This window comes from Symphodus melops, assembly GCF_947650265.1.
Source record: "Symphodus melops genome assembly, chromosome: 18".
Taxonomy (NCBI): domain Eukaryota; kingdom Metazoa; phylum Chordata; class Actinopteri; order Labriformes; family Labridae; genus Symphodus; species Symphodus melops.
The window spans coordinates 22,424,865-22,444,796 of NC_136708.1; the positions used below are offsets into that span (position 1 = coordinate 22,424,865).

At 48.4% G+C, this 19,932-nt stretch overlaps 2 protein-coding genes across 3 annotated transcripts in view; one reads left to right on the plus strand and one right to left on the minus strand.

Moving 5' to 3' along the window:
* LOC306839219 (voltage-dependent calcium channel gamma-6 subunit-like) lies at nucleotides 1-9,176 on the plus strand. 2 transcript variants are annotated; one of them, XM_079367778.1, is made up of 7 exons: nucleotides 1-50; nucleotides 2,052-2,784; nucleotides 3,802-3,912; nucleotides 4,454-4,562; nucleotides 6,687-6,761; nucleotides 7,458-7,595; nucleotides 7,679-9,176. In XM_079367778.1, exons 2-7 carry the CDS (start codon nucleotides 2,578-2,580, stop codon nucleotides 7,900-7,902), a joined length of 864 nt encoding a protein of 287 aa, XP_079223904.1. In that variant the 5' UTR covers nucleotides 1-50; nucleotides 2,052-2,577; the 3' UTR covers nucleotides 7,903-9,176. The 2 variants fall into 2 exon arrangements, with proteins under 2 accessions (XP_079223904.1, XP_079223905.1); XM_079367779.1 differs by lacking the exon at nucleotides 1-50 and adding an exon at nucleotides 267-457.
* Nucleotides 9,177-18,419: 9,243 nt separating this feature from the next.
* The window catches only part of LOC306839360 (voltage-dependent calcium channel gamma-4 subunit-like), a 12,609-nt gene continuing 11,096 nt past the window's right edge, over nucleotides 18,420-19,932 (minus strand). The window contains exons 5-6 of the mRNA XM_079368009.1: nucleotides 19,679-19,819; nucleotides 18,420-19,572 (exon numbers count right to left, since the gene is read on the minus strand). Coding sequence (XP_079224135.1) covers nucleotides 18,683-19,572; nucleotides 19,679-19,819 — 1,031 coding nt within the window. The 3' untranslated portion in view covers nucleotides 18,420-18,682. The remainder of the gene's footprint in view (nucleotides 19,573-19,678; nucleotides 19,820-19,932) is intronic.

Below are 19,932 nucleotides of genomic sequence, written 5' to 3' on the forward strand. Positions count from 1 at the left end.
CTCTCCTCGCCCTCTGTCACTTCGAGCAGAAGCACACACACAAAAAGCAGGTCAGAAACTTGTTACTGTCGTTGTTGTGATATTTGTGAAGTGGCGGCGAGCGTTGTGAGGCGTGCACGCAGCACGTGTTAAAGAGTGAGAAAATAAAACGTATGAGTCTCATGTCAGCATGTTCTGTGTCTGCTGCACTGCTTGGTGTGGGGGGGGGGGGTTAAGCTGAACGGGGGTCTTCAAGCGTTGAGTGTTTATAGTCTGAAGTTTAACGTTTGCGTGCTAACAGAGGAACTTTCTCCTCAGGACTTTAAACCATGCAGGCAGGGAGGAGGATATTTTAAGACGGTGAACTTGTTGAAGGCGGTTTGTCGCCGCTCGTGGTGCCTGTCATGACTTTCTTCCTCGTGCTACTTCTCTGCTGCGTCCAATGGGATGCCGTATAAGGAGAGCGTGTTCAGTCTTGGTGTGTAAGGACAGCAGAGTGTACAACGAGGTGTCTGTTGACCCCTGATGTTACACCTCTAACCTCGAGGCAGCTGTGATCTTAATGTTGTTTTCATGCTGCCATTTTGGCAAAGTGCATGCTCATGACTTTGAAGGTGGAAGTTAACTTTAGTCCTCGACATATTTACATTCAAACATCGATATAAACTTTTACAAATAACTGAAACTTGATGATAAAACATCCGTTAGAAACGTACTTTAATAACAGCACTGAAGGTGTTTGTCTTCTTAGGAGCGGTTTAGCTCATCATCCTGTGTCCTGCGTTGTTGTGTTAGCATGCTAATGTTAGCACTCTTTAATTAGCTCTAGTTTAATCACTTGTGTCCTGCATTGTTGTGTTAGCATGCTAATGTTAGCACTCTTTAATTAGCTCTAGTTTAATCACTTGTGTCCTGCATTGTTGTGTTAGCATGCTAATGTTAGCACTCTTTAATTAGCTCGTAGTTTAATCACCTGTGTCCTGCATTGTTGTGTTAGCATGCTAATGTTAGCGCTCTTTAGCTAGCTGATATCTTCATGTAAACTGACACAGAATGAGCATGATTCTTGACTCAAACAGCTTTTATACACAAGGGGAGGAGCCGACCATCCCGTCCATGTAAACACAGCTCTGACAACAACACAGCCAGCAGGACTCCAGCTTCTCCCTCACTGGAGACAGTCAGGACTCACACACACACACACACACAGACACAGCCCTGATGTACCTTCTGCAGCTTAATATGTGAGATACTCGATTCAGTAATAAGTAGACGAACTGCAGAGTGTTTTCATGAAACTCCTTAGAAATGTCCATCTGATGGACTGCGCTTTGTTTGTAGTCATTTATTTATTCCCTGGATAGAGAGAAGGTCCCACTCTTACGGTGCACAGCTTGTTAACAGGACAGACAGTGACGTGCAAGTGAAGTTCGGTGTTCTCCCTCGGGGACCATGTCTTTCATTCCAGCTAACAAGAAGGCGGGCTACGTGTTGACACGATCCCGCTGAAGCGCTGCAGGACAGCTGCTTCGTTCACCCCTCGATCATAAAAGGTTTTAGGATTCAGTTCATGGCCGACGTATCTGTGGGACTCCTCCATCGCCGAGCTTCTCGGAACAGATAATTGGTTCCGGCTTGAACATGATGAGTGTTTTTTGTGCCGCTGAGGTAGCACAAAGTGTCTCAGAATAGCCGGGCGAGCTACGATGCAGAGTGTTTGTTTCTGTGTGTTCGCTGTCACATAACTTCTCAAAATAGATAACTGATTGTGATTCAGCTATGCTAAGTGCTTTTTTATTGCATCTCTTGCTAATGAAAAAGGTAGAAGAGAGGTTCTGACACCGATAGAGGTTTTAATCTCTGGAGGACACAAAGACAACTGAGCGAGTTCATGTTCCTCTGGTTGTCCTGCATGAGAAGCATGCTGCTGCTTTAATCCATATTAAATGCACTCGGCTTTACATGCACTTCTTCCTGATGGACTTCTGCACCATGAAATGTTCAACATGCACTGGCTGAATCTGTACACCTGCACTTCTTTGACTTTCTCCTCCTTCCTTCGTCTTCTGCAGGAAGCTTCCTCCCCCCCCCACCACCACCTTCTGACTCTCACTGGCTCCACTTTTCCTCTCTCATTTTCTGTAGTTGTATTTTTTCATTATGACTTTTTTAGCGGTTTTTCATCCATCCTCAAAGCTGCCTTTTTTCATCCAGCACTTTCACAAGAGAAGGCTGATGTCTGCCTCTTCCTGTTAAAGTTTGTTAATCTGCTGACACCGACCAGACTTTCTGGGTTTCAACAGTTTTTCAATCGAGCGTTTATTCTCTTATCACGTCGTTTTATGTGTATTTTTAGTAGTTTATCTTTCTCCTGCTGTTTGCTCTTCTTCTCCTCTCTCACGGTTGGATACACATTCGTTTGATAATTGCTTCAATAACTCGTGTTGTCATTTCACAGTTTCCTTTATGGGAACTGATTGAGAAACACTAAAGTTTTCCCCTCACCAGTATTTCCTCTCTGTCGAGGGAAAAGCTAAAAAAACCAAAAACCCGGCTGACGACCTGAAAGTTCGCTCGGCTGTTTAAGTCGTGTACAAAATGTGGTCGACCTTTCTGGTCACTGATGAGGAGGGCCGGACGGTGAGTCCTGCAGCAGCAGGAACGGTGGGGGCAGCTGCACTGGGACCATCCCAGGGTCCGGTAGGTCTGACAAACCTGATGAGTGGACGGAGTACCTTTGGAGGGAACAAGCGTCGCCGGACAACATCGACAGGACACGCCATGAGTGAGGCACAGGAAGGGAAGGTAACGGGTGCAGGAAAATAACTTCACTATCATCTCAGAAGTCCACATTCGGTTTTTATAAGACGCTTCAGGTCCTTCGAGTCAGACGTCGGGGATCTCTGACCCTGGGACTGCTCCCTCTGGGTTGGGCTTGAGCTTCTTCTTTAAGCGAAGGAGTTCAAATATCTCGGGTCTTGTTCTCAAGGAGGGTTAAAAAAAGATTGTGGCTGCTTGATGCAGCATGAGCAGGAATGCAGGCGAAACTTTTGTGGCGATGAAGGAGTCAAGCTCGCAGGCCAGCTTCTAGTTGACATAAAATGAGCCTGAATCTAACGAGCAGTTCAGTCGTGCCGGGTTCGTCTAGCGAGTTAGTGTGCGCCCCAACGGGACGCCGGCGGCCCAGGGTTGGGTCCGGTCCTTTGTTTTCCGAGGTTACAGAAAGTTTTACCTCCTGAGAGTCAAAGAACTGACATTTGATCTGGTTTACATTTCTCACATTCATCACGGTGGCATCAAGTCAGTCCTGATCGTCTCCCCAGAATCAATCAATCTTTATTGAGATAGCGCCGATTCATCCTGAGGGGTTACCTCGGGTCACTTTACAAAAGACATAACTCCATGTTACGATACAAAGACCCGTCGTTGATCCATCGTGAGCTCTTGTAAACATTTAGTAAAGTAAAACTTCCTGTAAGAGGCAGAAATCTCAGTCAGAACCAGACGGACCCGCCATCTGCCGAAAGTGGGTCAGGATCCAAAAATGGGATACAGGAAGAAGGATAGGGGACCCAGTGATATGTGACCCCCCCGCGCCCTCCATAATCTTAATGAAACCCTGCAGCATGTGAGGTATATCTTGACGTGTGAGCATGCGTCAGATGATGGAAAAGAAGATCTGTTAAGATCGTCCTCGTGTGTGTGATGCTACCGGATTTCAAAGTCGGGTCGGATTTAAAAACCTGAGCCGGGCTTCAGTGAACACAATGCAGGTGATAGTCAAAGAAGTGAAACGTTGTTTTGATTGTGTTCTGTCACCAGATCAAGTTGGCGTTCTTCGTGGCCATCGTTGGTGTAGTCCTGACCGTCCTCGGGGTGGGGACAGAGTTCTGGGTGGAGCTTTCACCCCCCAAGAGTTTCTATAACAACCAGGTAAAACACTGCAGAGACTCAAAGAGTGCACACGTCACATCTATTTAGACTCTTTATTTAGGATGCTAGTTTTAGCATTTAGCGCAGCTCGCTAGCCGCTTCTCAACACGTCTCGGAGCGGTCTTGAAAAGAGCGACTTTCTGAAGGGGCTGTAACCTTAAGAATACCATCAAGGCGCCGGCCTCGTGGGTTGGGTGCTGGTTCCAGGACGTATACGTCGTCTTCCTCTGTCATGAGCCTGCTGCGCATCTTGCTGAATATTTCCTGCTGCTCACTCAGACTTCCCGCTGGGCCGTTCAGACAGGCAGCTCATGCACAGCCTTTCTGGAAGTTTTGTGCCGATGTGAAAGCGCCAAATGTGGCTGCTTGCAGGAAGGTCTGTCCAGGGAAATGTTACACAACATATAAAAAAAAACATGGTGAAAAAAAGGAAAGAGAGAACTGACTTCTTGTGAGAACTAAATCACTGTTTGGTGCCAGAAGCTGAATGCTGTGATGGATGAAGAAAGTCTGAACACTGTCTTGGATTGTGGTCCTGCAGACATGTCTGACGGCACATTACGGCCTGTGGAAAGGCTGCTCCAAGACCCTGTGGGTGGCTGATATCGACCCGGAGAGAGAGAGCTGTGGACCTGCTGAACTACCCGGAGGTGAGTCAGAGGTGTTTTACTGAAGCTTTGGTTGGATGGCTGTCTAACCTTAATGCTGGCTGACTGCTCTGTGTGCGGCGGGGGGGGCGATGATTGACAGCCCTGATGGCTGGCTGGACGTTTGATGGAGCACTCGAGCTTGTTGGACAGCGCTGAGTTGGCATGAATGAGTGGTCTACCTGATTTCCCGGGCAGACAAATGATGCTTGGCCTGCTGTTTGATGGCTGGCTGGATGAATGCCCTGACTGACTCACGGCCTGAGTCATTGTTACACAGTGGGAGTTAAAAAAGATGCTTTCAGGTCAAGTGAAGAGAAGCATCGTTTGGACTGTTCAGGTCCTCTGCTTATCTGCAAAAACTCCTCATTTCTGGTTCGAGCGTCTGCTGTTTTCTGTGTGGCTGCGTGTGGAGCGTCTCCATCTCATTTACTGCAACCGTTGGAAACATGCTGGGAGACCAACATCCTGTCGCCATCCAATGATATTCCCTTATTTTTTATTACCCAAAGACAGAAATCAGTTTCGTCTCTGCTCCAGATTAAGACGCTCTTGTTTCTTTGGCTGATACGTCACTTGGCCACAACACAACCCGAACCCTCGCCACATGATCAGAAAAGAGATAAGAGATAAATTCTTCAGATAAAGAAACTTATAGAAAAATATAAGTCTTTAGAGTTCTTTTGTTTTAAGTTTCCTCCCACAGGTGAAATGGAAAGAGCTGGTGGAAACTGCACGGTGGCTGAGGGCTCAACATGAGGAAGTCTGAGTGAACTGCTTTTGATGGAGTGCAGCGAGAGATTATTAAAGCTATTTGCAGTTTTGCATGAGTCACCTGCATGAATTCCCCTTTTTGAGGAATGACTCACTTAAAAAGCAAAGCAGAGAAAAGTCCACCGCAGGAGCTCTGTGTGTTCATCAGCGGTGCCAGACGGCAGAGATGTTTCATTTTCATCACAACAAAAAAGAGGAAATGATGGCAGGCGGAGCGGTGTTTGTTGTTTATCAGGTGGCCGGAGACTTCTTTATAACATATAACAAGTGACAGGAGACTATTCATAGTCCTCTCTGACTGTCTGCTCTGCAGTGGTGATGACTCGAGTCAAAGCTCCACATGCATGTCTGTTATCCCGTCTGTACAACAAGCTAACGGGCTCTGCTGAGCGAGGACAGTCAGGGCGCACTCTGTCCACGCTCTTCCACGAGGGGAAAATAGAACGTGGGTCAAAATGTTGAGTTGCTTTGCTAGCAGGCAATTAAGCTAGCTTCAGCAGGAAACATGAGAATCAGCTGATTTTGTGGCTGACGCTCGCCGGCGTCACGTGCTGTTATACCTCATGACTTCACCCTGCAGACACTTGGCACGCAGAGACGCCATGAGCTCATGACACCAGAGGCTGTGAAACTATCTGGCTGTTGTAATTCACAACTCCTTTGTGCAAACATGAGTTTCTGGAGGAGGGCGGGAGGCGTCAGTACGGAGGAGGCGTGGCCTAACAGCAGACTGTGTTGGGTTCATGCAGGCCCTCGAGGGCGACATCCACTGGATCAGAGAGTCGCACAATCTTCCTTTTAATTGGTCATAAACACAGTGAACATGCACAACAGGAAGTTGTGTTCCCGTCTGCATGGATCGAGCTTCATGTTCTGTATTCAGAGCGTCTGACGTGTCGGGCTGACCGCAGACTGAGAGCTGCGTTTTGTAAATGGGATCCTCAGCAGAATCAGTGATTTAATCTCCAAAGCTGCTGCAGGGGAAACGCTGTGAGGATTTGGCTTTGATCTCGCTAATGAAGAGTGATGTGTGTGCGTGTTTGGCTTGCTTGTGTGGGGAACAGATAGAGGTGTCACATTCTATTTTACAGCCAAACTCTAATTGCTGTAACACATTATCAGGACAGCATTAGACTAATTGTGCAGGAAGCGTTGGATCGTCACCTTCAGCTCGTCATTGACGTTCACGGCTGATTATGTTTGATGGAGAATTATTGGAGGCAGAGCGTAAAGGACAGACGGAGAGATGGAGCTCCTTGAATCTCAATAAGATGTTCAGCACAGATGAAAAGCAGATTACCTGTCCACGTTTATGTTCCCTCCTGATAACTGTTTTTTTCATTCCTCCTGCAGAATCAAACTGCACCTACTTCAAGTTTTTCACCACGGGGGAAAATACTGTGTTGTTTCAGAAGACGACGAAAAAGAGTGAGTCACACGCCTCTTTGGGCTCTCAGTCCAAACCTTTTCCGCCCACTCCCTCCTTTTCCACCTCTCCCTCTGTGCTTCCTTCTCTCCTTCCCTTCCCTGTGTATCCTCTAAGCCTTCTGTCCACCCTCCCCTCCCCTCACCTCCTCGCAGCACTCTCTCAGGTTGGCCATTGTCTGCTTTGTGAGTGTTTTGAAATCTGTTCCGCCCACGCTGCGTTCAAGTGTCTCCAAGCTGCAGTCTAACCTCTCATTTCCCTGGCAGCTACATAATGTATTAAGATCACAGAGAGCAGCGCACTAAATGAGGAGAGGCAGATATATGCTGAAATGTTGTTGTTGGCTGGTGTCAAGCCGCCGTCACGCTGCACACGCACGCCTGGAAGGATTTGACAAACACGAGTGTGTGTTTGGATATCACAGAGGCTCCCGTCACGATGAGTGAAACATAAAAGAAATATAAAAGATTTGTTCATTTGTTTGATCCGTTACTCACCGTGACGTGGTGTTCATCAGGACTGCAGTGGTGCTGCTCTCACGCCGTCTCAAACTGTGGCGCTAACGGACTGCGGCGAGCACGGTGTACTCGTGCTAAGCTACATTTCTCTATTACACGTACACCGCCATCGACCCCAAACAGGTCGACGTGTTCTGAGCATTCTCCAGCACATGACTGTTGTTGTATTTTCTCACTTAGATCTGAACGTAGCGGCGGCCATGTTGGCTATGTTCAGCCTGTTCCTGATGGTGATGGGCGCCATATGCATCACCATGGCCCTCAGTAAAGAGATCCTGTTCTTCCTCAAGCCGGGCTCCGTCTGCTTCATTCTGTCAGGTCAGCTGAGGTCAAACACACCAGCCATCTTTTCATTGTTTTGATGAAACGTGTGAAGACGTGTCCACCCGTGTCCTCCTCAGGCGTCATGGTGCTCCTCTCCCTCATGGTGTTCCATCAGTCCGTGCTGGCCTTCCTCGCCAGCGACCACACGGTTCCTCTCCACCACGAGCTCTCCTGGTCGGTGTCGTGCATCGGCTGTGCGGGCGCGGTCCTCATCGTGGGCGGGATCCTCTTCCTGTTTCTGGCTCTGCCCTACAGACCCTGGCAGAGGTGTCTCCCTCAGAAGGACAGCAGCAGCAGCTAGTGGCCTGGAGGGGGAGTTGCACTTTCATCAGGCCTTTCAGTATGTGAGGCGGGACGGTGCAGAGAGCGGCGAAGAGGTTTCCCAAATACGTTTGAGCATAGAGATCGTTTTTTCTGTGATTTTAAAGCAACAACAATAAATGAAGCGACAGAAAAATAATAATTTGCTTTATGGCCCGAAAATCTAAAAACATGAAGCAAGCAAAGTGCTGAACTCTGCAGTCTGACGTGAAATATCCCTTCAACATATGGCGGTCTTAAAAGGAAATCTTGGTTCTGATTGTACACATTTTGAGGTCGTGATAAGTAATTAAAGATCTTCATCGAAATCAAGTTTGGACACTGAAAATATAAAAACAATAAAACGCTGCAGAAATCGTTTTTATTTGTCTTTTTTAAACCAGAAACAAATGTTTGTCTCGCCGCCTTCGAAGCCACCAAACGCCATCATGAAAAGCGTCCGTTTAGCATCGCAGGACCAGAGAGCCGCTGCTGGTCTCCTGGCGCCCTGATTGGTCGGTTTGTGTGCCTGTGATCTGGAACAGAACGGTTTGAAATACTCGAACGTGTTTGGGAAACACTCGTGTTGTCTTACTAAACATCTCACAGGGTTCGGAGGAAACTCAATGTTTGATCATCATATTTAGCTTCTTTTGGTCGACTAGCTTACAGACAGCTCATCAAGCCAGAAGGTCACGTAACCCGTATTAACGTCATGCTAACAAACAGGTTAGCATGCAGTATGTATATGTATGTATGTATATTTTTAGTGTGCAGGATGTTTCACACACAGCCTATTTTAATTACCTGGATGCTAACATGCTAATAAGACAATAAGCTAAGCCTGTTAACCCCCCCCCCGTCTGCTCAGGAACCTCCGATCTGAGAACCCTTTAAAGAAACCTGTTTGTTTTTTTAGTGAAGTGAGAAGAAAATCTTTAATTGGTTTGTCATCCAACGTCTGCGTGTCTGCGTGTCGTCCGTCCCTCGTGGACGTGTTTCTGTGATTTGATCTGCGTCTTCGTGTAATCGGACTCTCGTCTGGTTAAAAGGTGCACCATGTTGGATTCTTTGCTTTCACACTTTGTATGTATTGCTGTTGTACGAGCACAAAGACGAACACGGTTTGTTTTAGCTAGTTTTAGATTGGTATCGTAGCCGAGGGTTTTTTCACCTCTTGTTTCTGTTCAGACTCTGAAACTGTCTCTGTGACTATTTTTTTTTTTGAACCGATTCATTTGAGTATTCGTTTTATTATTAAACATGACATGAATATTTCCTCTCTCTGCTTCCTTTTCTCTGTTTGTGCTCGCTCCACGCGCTCTGTCGCCGCCCACCTCACACCTCTCTGCAGACAGGCGGCGTTAACGGGCTGCATGTTTGACCCCACCTTGTTTGGTAACTGAGATTTAGCAGTTCGCACACATGCACCCCTGAAAGCTTGTTCGCTCGTAGTCCGTCACAGCCGGAGACTACCCCCCGGGGGACGAGGGGGGGGACGGGGGGGTCGCACTAGCTTCAAATATAAAAAACAGGGAACTTTGTGGACAAAGCAGGAAAAAAAGAGAAGACATAAAAACATGAGTGTGATTCAGCTGGTTCCTAGAAGAGGGTGAACCTGTGGTTGGCCTTCTCTCACCGACAGCTTCAAAAACACCGGCGGTTAGCTTGTGCTCGCTCGCTAACAAGCTAACAGCAGTTAGCTTGTGCTCGCTCGCTAAATTCTCAGCTTTTCAAAGTACAGATGAAAAGTTTTCCCAATGCTGACAGATTCTGTATCATCTGCTACAAACACCGCTTTTAAATTTCGTTTGATTTGAATGACGGCGGTAGATCGAAATTTAGAAGTGTTTTTTAGTTTCACTTCCAGTTGAAGTCTTATTTTTAGTGTTGGATTATTTTGCAGCAGGTAAGTCAATGTTAACACACGAAGAGGACAAGAAAAGGACATGTCAGTGTCTGAAACTGTCTCACCCAAAGACATGTTTTTGTTTTACACAGAACACAAAAATCAAATCACTGAAACGCTTCGATGTTCAGGGCTGAGATTTCCTCCTCCTGCTGTGAAACAGAGCGCTGTGACATACAACAAAGGTCCCGGCTAAATGTGTCAGTGACATGTTACATGCTGTTATATGATCCAGCACACACTTAGCCTGCCAGACCACCCGCACGGCCCCTTTACCTCCGACTTTAGAGAAGCCAAGACCTAACTCTGATATTTCCCACTGCATGTGAAGGCAGCATAAATGACAGAAAGCTGCATGAACATCACATCACATGCAGATCAGACTTTAAATCAGATGAACTTTCATGACGGTTATTCGACACCTCCCCCCCTCCGTTAAAGTTACCCCCGGTTTGTCTCTCGTTATCCTCCTCGCAAAACGTCTCAGTCACCATGTTGACCTCCTTCCAGGCTCACATCTCTCTGAAGGCGTCTCCCATGCTGTTTGGCTGCGACCTCTTCTCTAAATATAGAGCGTGGCCGATAGGACTGACGTGGCAGGAGAAACACAAACCTGGAGACGAGCGGTGCGCACAAACACACGTGTGGGCTCGTGCTCGTTCACACGCTGGTGATCTCTGTATGATGGTACACACAGCGCGAGGAACCTGCTTTAATAGGAACCCTTACGTCAAACATTCCCGAACGTCACCCGATCCACTTCACGGCCCCACACAGGATCCAGTTCTCCTGCTCTTTTTTAATGAGACGTAATAAAGCGGAGTGAGCACGGATCTCAACTTTTTGACTGGAGCCAGCCGAGTGTAGCCAAAGAAACTTCTGTGCTTTCATTTACAACACCTGTCAATCATGACAGCGTGGGAAGAAGAGGACTCGACAAACTCAGTCAATAAACGCTCCATCGACCCTTCAGTCTCCGCCAGAGGCTTCAAAGAACAAAACATTCTTTGCATTGTTATTTTTGATTGTGTATTTATGTCAGGATTGCAACAATACTTTTTAATGCAATTCAGCCCGATAGGACAAAAAAAAAGTGCTGCAATACTTGACTTTGTCCAGCAGAGGGCACAATGTGCTTCTGGACTTCTTTTTTTTTACGCTAGCAGTTGAAGGATAGAGGCGAAATTTATCTTCTTGTTTCAAAACTTTCCCCTCTGACACCCACGTCTTCAGACTCCACTTTTTATCAGGCTTATGTGCGGGCGCCTTTTTAAGTCCGCGCCCCCCCACACACACACCCCCAACACACACACACCCCCCCCCCCCACACACACACACACCCCTACACACACACCCACCATGTTGGTCAAGAAAAAAGCTGACCTTGTACAGCGCAACGAATGATTAGCAATAAATAATGCTAAAACATTTCCAGGGTAAAAACATACAAAGACTCCAGTGTTGATCGCGCTTCATGGACGTTGTTTGGAGCGTTACCATGACAACGATGCAAGTGTTGTTTTGGCCTTCTAGTTGTCCACATTCAACGAGAGTCCTTGTCTGAAACAGGGAAACTATTTATTTATTTCAAATTTGACGCTCCGCACAGAGCAAAGGTGAAGCTAGCTTCTCTCCACAGCTCACAGCTCTGACAGGTTTGTTCAACCCTCTCTCCATACGGAACAAATACTGGAGCATATTTATAAGTGAGTCTGTATTTTGAGTCCAGATGGTTTGATTGATGGAGCATGCACAGTCTTTGGATCCCTGTGTCTCATGTTGTTTGACTGCCAGAGCTCCACTGTGCCGCACCCGACAGTCATTCACCCTCAAAGTCATCCAGTCCGAGTGGACTCGGTGAAAAGCGATATCAGGATCATGAATCTTTGCAATTTAACTGGATCAAACCCAGAACACAAGAGTGCTGCAGAATGTAGTTGGATATCTCAAACAGTGGACACACACACACACACACACACACACACACACACACACACACACACACACACACACACACACACACACACACACACACACACACACACACACACACACACACACACACACACACACACACACACACACACACACACACACACACACACACACACACACACACACACACACACACACACACACACACACACACACACACACACACACACACACACACACACACACACCATGCTTCGCTTTCACCACTTATTAAAACTCAGAAAACAGCTGCTGTGTGTTCAAACGATTTTCTTACAATCTCCAATCACGCCTTTGTTGTTAAAATCGATCTATAGAACAATGATTGGCCCCGGGACGCCGTTCAGCTCGATTGATCCTGCTGTTACATTTCCACATGAATGATTTCTACAGCTGTGTTTGTAAAAACAGAGATGTTGAATGTCACATCAGGCTTGTAATCCATTAGAGGAAAAACTTTTCAGGTTAAAGTCCTGACTGTCTCCAGTGAGGGAGAAGCTGGAGTCCTGCTGGCTGTGTTGTTGTCAGAGCTGTGTTTACATGGACGGGACTAAAGAGCGCTAACATTAGCATGCTAACACAACAGGAAACAGGTGATAGCAGCTTGAGCTGAGGACAGTCTTTCCCACTGTGTGCGCTCATCGTGTGAACGTGGGTGGGGGGGGGGGGGTCGGAGGCTTCAGTACAGAGGGGGCGTGGCCAAACAGCAGTTTATTTTCATGCTCGAGCTCAGCGGTGACACCTCCTGGATCACATTCTTCCTTTGAGGTTTACATTTGTTCGTCTGCTGTTTCTGATTTTGAATGATACGGGTTTTTTTTATGTGTATTTATAAAGCCTGAGCGTACGAGCCATGTCTAAGAAGATCAATGTGAAGAGATGTTTGCTCATACAGATCCTGGGATCTCTGCTGTGGATGGATTTGAGGGCTGGAGGATATGAGAGTTTAATCTTGACTGACAGACCTCCCTGCAGGCATATGGCCGTCTGTCAGCGAGCCTGCAGCTGTTATCAGTGACTGCAGACATGCCCCCTTCTCCCGCAGAGAGCCGTGGAAGGAGAGGCAGGTGGGCGAGCGAGCATCTCACAGCATGAAGAGAGGAAATTAAAATGCACAATGTCCTCACAGGTGGCATACTCCTGTGGTGGACTCATGAATAGAAGCTGCAAACATCAGAGATAACATTAGAGGAGAGCCAGGTGCATCATGGGAGATCCCCGGTGTGGACATGGACCTGCTGTGTATCTGGCTCTCAGTGAAAGCTCAACACTCGACATGCTGATGAGAGATGAAAAAGGAAAAATGTGTCGTCTTAATGTTTTCCCGCATCCATCATCAGGTCGGCGGTCGGAGGCTCCCTGCGGCGTTTAAGCCACCCAGGACGTGAGCCTCGTGTTGCAGAGTCACGTGACGCCACCGAGTCCTGAAACTCTTTATCCCATCGCAGCTTTTAAAGAAACATTTTCACAGGCTGATAACAGTAAAGGTGAACATGAGGAGAATACCTTTAAATCTGCATACCTGCGGTGTCGAGGGTTAAACACATCAGGCGTCAAACAGGAAGGAGGAGGAGCCAATCGCAGGAAGACAAACGAGGAGCCACGAGGAAACACCGACAAACTCCAGAAGACAATGAACCGACAGGTGAGACTAAATAGAGCCGGGGTCATCAGACTCAGGTGAGACTAATGAGACAGGTGAGGACAATCAGGCTCATCAAGGACACGCAGAGAGGCAGGAAACAAGACGACACCGAAGACCAGAACTACAAAATAAAACAGGAAACACTAAAGATGAGAAACGCACGAGGGAATAACCATGACATCAGGCCGAGGTGACTTCCTGTAACACACAGAGCGCGTAGGGAAGTAAGACACAGGCGAGCTCAGCTCATCACACAGATTCATTCTAATAGTTTATCTGCCTGTTGCTTTAAACCAGGCGAATCAGCCTCTCAGTGAGAGTGCAGATAATACTCCCTGACCTTTAACCCCTGACTCACGGTTCAGCTTCACCTCACACACCTCTGCCCTTCTGTTAATTACCTCCAGAGGAACCTTTCATTCTGCATCCACGGGTCTTTAACCCTCCGAGTCCAACAGAGCAGAGCGAGGCGAACATGATCACAGACTGCTAACATCCTGAGGCTGAATGAGCTGAGCGAGGAAACAACAATATTACTTTGGGATGGTGCGTAGATGCAATAACTGTAAATTGTTATCATATTTGCATCGTGCACGCACGCAGCCGTGATGTCACTTCCATGACAGGAATGAAGCGCTACCGTGTTGCTCCAGTTTTCATTCAGCACGTCACGCCTCGCTCATCGTGTCCGTTAACGTTAACGCAGTGATGTGGAAGCGCGATGGCTCCCGTCTGTCCCGATGGTAAACTTGTGGATGTACACGGTCCGACACAGCAGGGGGCAGTATGCACAGAGTTGGTTTGCAAATATGGCAAATATCACACATCTCTTTTTTAATGTTATTTTTCTGTATTGATCCTCTACGGACTGAGCTACTGCAGTGATCAAATGATTAAATGCACTGGACTTTGGGGTCCAGTGGGGTCTCTGATCCCGAGTGTGAAACCACAATCTATAGGCCTTCACTGGATTCAAGGGGGCCGACTGAGGAACTGCAGTTTGTGGAGAAACGTACAGTAACTGTGAAACAGATTCAGGCCTTGTGATAAAATGTCACCGAACAGGTGACACTGCAGAAAAGAAGGTGTGATGGAGTGTTCCAACATAAACACAAGGCGTGGTGTGTGTGTGTGTGTGTGTGTGTGTGTGTGAGACGTGGTCTGAATGCAGACGTGCCGTCGTCACTCCTCACTGGGAGGATGAAGACCTGCTGACGTCACACAAAGAGGCCAACTAATTAAAACTTTGACACCGAATCTCAGTCCTCTGATGCTTCGAGCAAACACGTCTCAGTCTCCGGCGTGCGCCGCCAGCAGATGTATTGTCAGCGGGATTAAAAACTGTCACATGTCCTCTGGGCTGACGATCCGCGCCTGTTTCCCTCCTGAGACGACGACTTGGTGTTATTAAGAGATGCTGCTGTGTGTTAATTACCTCCTGTCCCCGTCTGTTTCCTTTTTTTTTAGGTCAACTCATCCATCCAGGCGCTGAAGACGCTCGGTATAAACTCTTTCAGCAGATACGGACTCTGCAGCTCTGGTTAGTTTTGTGGTTAGTTTTGTCTCCTCTGGATGAATCAAGAGGCTGACAGCAGAGAAAACAGAGACTCCACTTCTCCTCTGCTGAAGACTCTCCCACTGTGTGACATTTCTTCTCAGCATATTTAACCCTCATTTGCATAACATTTAAATTCAAGACCAAAATCTGATCTACTCTGTTCTTCTTCTTCTTCCACATTTACTCATCGCCTGTGCAGCCCGCTGTCCCACAATGCTTCGAAACACTTGTGAATGCTGCACACTCCACGCAGCATTACATCATTCAGTGCACGCCAATTCACGCCCAGAGCAAACCGCAGGATGTGCCACACATGCAGAAGGAGGAGAAGAAGTCCTGCTTCCTAAAGGACCAATCAGAGAGCTGCTCTCCTCCTCTGTGATCATGAAGGAAACCTGCTGTGTTGAAGCTTTTCTGACAACAATGCAGCAGCCAGTATGTCCTCCTTCTAACTTTAGATTCTGCTCCTGAATGCTCTGGATCTGATTGGACCAGAGAAGGTAGGCGGGGCTTTGAAGGCCGTTTTGGACGCCCCTGGGTTTGCCAGATATGAGAGCAGTTATCAGGTGAACAGGTGTTGCAGCGATGGAAGCGGGCAGTGGAACTGCTTCAGATAGAAGTGATTGTACCCGAGCTAAAAAGCCTCTGCATGTTTCTAATAAGCTCCAGCAGCAGAAAGCTGCTCAAACTAGGATCAATGTTGGAGATGAAACATGGAGAGAGGTTAGAACGCAGAAAGCTTTACAGACCCATGCAGAGCTGGCTAAACACTGAAGCTACAGTGTCCACCACATGCAGAGCTGGCTAAACACTGAAGCTACAGTGTCCACCACATGCAGAGCTGGCTAAACACTGAAGCTACAGTGTCCACCACATGCAGAGCAGGCTAAACACTGAAGCTACAGTGTCCACCACATGCAGAGCTGGCTAAACACTGAAGCTACAGTGTGCACCACATGCAGAGCTGGCTAAACACTGAAGCTACAGTGTCTCTACATGCAGAGCTGGCTAAACACTGAAGCTACAGTGTCTCTACATGCAGAGCTGGCTAAACACTGAAGCTACAGTGTCTCTACATGCAGAGCTGGCTAAACACTGAAGCTTCAGTGTCCACCACATGCAGAGCTGGCTAAACACTGAAGCTACAGTGTCCACCACATGCAGAGCTGGCTAAACACTGAAGCTACAGTGTCCACCACATGCAGAGCGGTTAGAACCACAAAACTCAAGAATTCACATGAAACGATGTTTTCATATAGAACTTTATTGAATATATCTATATATTTATATGTTTGTATATCTATATACCTTTTGATTGTATTGCTTACACTGTCCCACATTGTTCTGTGTTCATATTTATATCCATCTGCTGAGTGGGAATCTGCCAGTTTTCTGTCTGAAGAGTTGGAGACGTGACTCATGTCAGTAGCCTAAGATTTGGAAAAAAAAGAGGCGGTGACTCACGCTGCCTTTAAAACAGATTTACACATCAGGAACACGACGTCCGCTTCTCACATGTTCCAGGGAAACGCCGAACAGAAGGAGAAACGCCAGTCGACACGTGTGTGTGTGTGTGTGTGTGTGTTCGTTTAGAGAGTTACACACATTTATCCCCTTGATTAAAAAAAACAGTGACGACACCGACGCACGTCTCCGTCACTTAGACTACTGACGCTGCGCCACAGCCATCGCTCCAAGTCACCGGTGTAGGAAACAAAGCAACACTGAGAATATCTACACACGTCACCACGGAAAATAAATAGATTCATATAAAGTCTATCGTCTACAATTACACACTAGTCTGAACGTTAGAAAACACGCGTTGTTTTAGGCTACGCTGGTAATGTTTGGGAGGAAAACGAAATCCATCGTCTGCAAGAGAAAGAAGGCGAGTGTGATGTAAACAAACACCCGGAGCCGAGGCTGAAGGACGACGAGAGCAAACACCAGCAGGAAGAGAAAACCAATAAACGAGAGAAATCCAGATCTGTAGAAAAATAAGAAAACAGGAAGTTACAGTCACGGCATCAAATAAAGCTCGCGGCGTGATGTGGAGAGAATCTGTACGACCATGTTTGAGTTCTGGGGCGAGGCCCGCGTGGCCCCCGGCTGATCCACTGGTGTTACTGGTGTTACTGGGAGAGTGATGTGTGAATGAAGAGGGAGCATGCACGCACGTCGACTCTCCCTTTGCACGCCATCACAAAACAATCCAAAAAAAAAAAACACAACGATCTAAAGACGGCTTTACACGGGGATCACCCTCCCAACATGCTTTCCACACGACGCCACTGATCTGAAGTCCACGAACACGAGAGAAAGAAAACTCGAGGAATGTAAAAAAAAAAGAACATTTCAAACAGTATAAATACCCTGCAAAAAACCATTACGATCATAGAAACACCAGCAATATGATATAAAGTTACAATCTCATGTGACCTAGAGAGGATCTATCACTCAACCCAACGATTACCACTTACAGACATTATGTGCTCTCGTTGAACGGACCCATTAAATACTCAATAATACATTTATTCTGCTAGTTTGAGACATAGTTTACAGTCAGAGTGAGAAGAGAAGACGGCCTCCTCCTCCTCCTCCTCCTCTTCCTCAGAGTTCAGTCCAGGAGGTCGATGAAGGCTCAGTCCAACATCCTGGTCCCGTACGTTTCTTCTTCTCCTTCAGTCACCTGAAAAACGTCTTTACACGTCTGTAATGTGCTTCCATGTTCTGTCGGGCTTCATGAAGAAGTCATAAAGTCATGTCTGATATCTAAAGCCCCGCCCCCCCCGAGTGTAAACTGACCCCGCCCCCCCCTGAGTGTAAACTGACCGCCCCCCCCCCCCCCCCCCCGCCTGAGTGTAAACTGACCCCGCCCCCCCACATGGTTGCAGCCCTTTGCAGGAACACTCCACAGATATCTGCCTTGAAGCCTCTGGCATCCATCCGTCATGAACAATCACACAAAGCCTTCCTTATTGGTGCTTTCACCGTCCAACCGAATCTACGGGAGCGAATAGTCACGTTTCCACGGGAACAGAAAGCGATGCGCTCGAAGCCACAACAGGAAGAAGGTTACATCACTTCCTGTACACTGCGTGATGCTCCAGTCGACGCTGCTTTCACACATTTGAACGACGTCTCATTTGTTTCAGAGTCGAAGCGAAGCGTGCCAGCAGGCGGCGGCGTGACGGAGGCGTTCTGCCCATCTGTCTCTGTAATTACCTCTGACACACAATGAAACGTGTGTGTGTGTGTGTGTGTGTGTGTGTCAGGAGGTCAGGTATGGCTGAGGTCACTGGAGGTTAAGTCGCTCCTTGTTGACCTTGAATTGGCAGTGAGCAGCTCGTCACTGTTGGATGAATGTTCCTGAAGAAGCTCGCCCTAAACCATCTGGCCACTTTTAAATTCATGAAATATGATGGCGAGTGTGATCATATCTAACACGTTGTTTAAAGTCGTGCCTGGTGTCCCTTCGTGGTCGTCTCTGGAGCCAATCAGCATCCTCATACACACGTTTGAGCCTGACTTCAGGTGAACTTGTTCGTGGTTACTCATGGCAGGTGGATACTCCAGGCTCAAGGACAGACCTCCCTTTCCTCGCTTTACCATCAAACACATCTAACTCTCTCTCTTTACGTAGACCCGCCCTCCCCCCTCCCTCCCTCCCTCCCTCCCTCCCTCGCCGCAGGCTTCTAAACCGGCGTGGTTTTCCTGTTTAGTGTGTCTGAGTTGCTGTCCCTGTCCCTCTTGGCCGTGAGCCGGTCCAGGGTTCCCACGTTGCCCCTCTCCCTCTCCATGGTGGCTGTCGATATGGGAGCAGCCGGGGCCGGAGCCACGGCCGTGCTGGACGTGTTCAGCGGCGCTGCGTTCTGGGCCACCGCCGCGGCTGCAGCCAGGTTGGACTTGGAGTGGGATGGGAGAGTACCGCTGCTGACCACCGCCCCTCCTCCTCCTCCTCCTCCTCCTCCTCCTCCTCCTCCTCCTCCTCCTCCGCTCCCACTGCCTCCACTGCCGGTTGAATCTTTGGGGAAGTAGTTGTGCAGCTGGTAGAGCGTGGCCCGGTCCACGGTGCCGTAGAGCGGCGGGGCGCCTCCTCCCAGGCTGCCCAGCTTGGAGTCCCTGGACAGCGTGTACATGGAGATGTCTCCGCCTCCTCCGCTCCCGCCGCTGCTGCTGTGGTGAGGGTTGGGCAGCGTGGCCACAGAGAAGGGCGGGGCCGAGGGCGGCAGGCTGAAGGTCTTGGAGGCACCGATGGGGGAGTTCTCTTGCGAGTGCGGCGGGTCGGTGGAGCGCGAGCTGGAGCGAGAGCGCCGTCTGAAGCGGTAGCTGGGCAGGCGCAACATGGCGTGCGTGGTGCTCTTGAAGAGGTCGGCGCGAGAGCGGCAGCGCAGCTCCTTGTTCTTCTCGATGTAGATGTTGACGGCGAGGACGCCCACCATCTCGGCCAGGATGAAGGACAGCCCGCCGAAGTAGAAGGACCAGCCGTAGGAGTAGTGCCACTTCTTGTCCTCGTCTTTCTTTGGCGAGATGTCGCTCAGCGCCGCGGAGATGTAGACGATCACGCCGATGATGTTGCTGAGCCCTGAAGGGAAACACGGGACAGTCACCGGTTGAAGAGAAGGAGAAACTCGCTGGGTTCTTCTCCACTCTAACGCCCCCTTAAAGAGGCGAGCAGCAGCCGGTCTCACCTGCAGCGACGAAGAGAATCCCTCCGCCCAGGATGATGTTTCGCTTGCTCTTGTAGAAGCCGCTGGCGGCGACGCACACGCCGCCCAGCAGGAGCAGGATGGCACTGAGGATGGGGAAGATGCTGGAGGCTCGGACCACACCTGCAGAAAGACGGTGACAGAAACACATCATCTCGTCGTCTCTGGTTTTAAGGTTGAACACGCGTGAAGCCTCCAAACACGGCTCAGATGTGATGTGTGTGAGACGACGGCGC

Excerpts from the sequence above, each read along its gene's own strand:
- LOC306839219 (XM_079367778.1), top strand. The coding sequence starts at position 2,578 with ATGTGGTCGACCTTTCTGGTCACTGATGAGGAGGGCCGGACGGTGAGT. Across the intron at positions 2,785-3,801 it reads GTGAGGCACAGGAAGGGAAG|ATCAAGTTGGCGTTCTTCGT; the intron begins GTAACGGGTGCA and ends TTCTGTCACCAG. Across the intron at positions 4,563-6,686 it reads ACCTGCTGAACTACCCGGAG|AATCAAACTGCACCTACTTC; the intron begins GTGAGTCAGAGG and ends TTCCTCCTGCAG.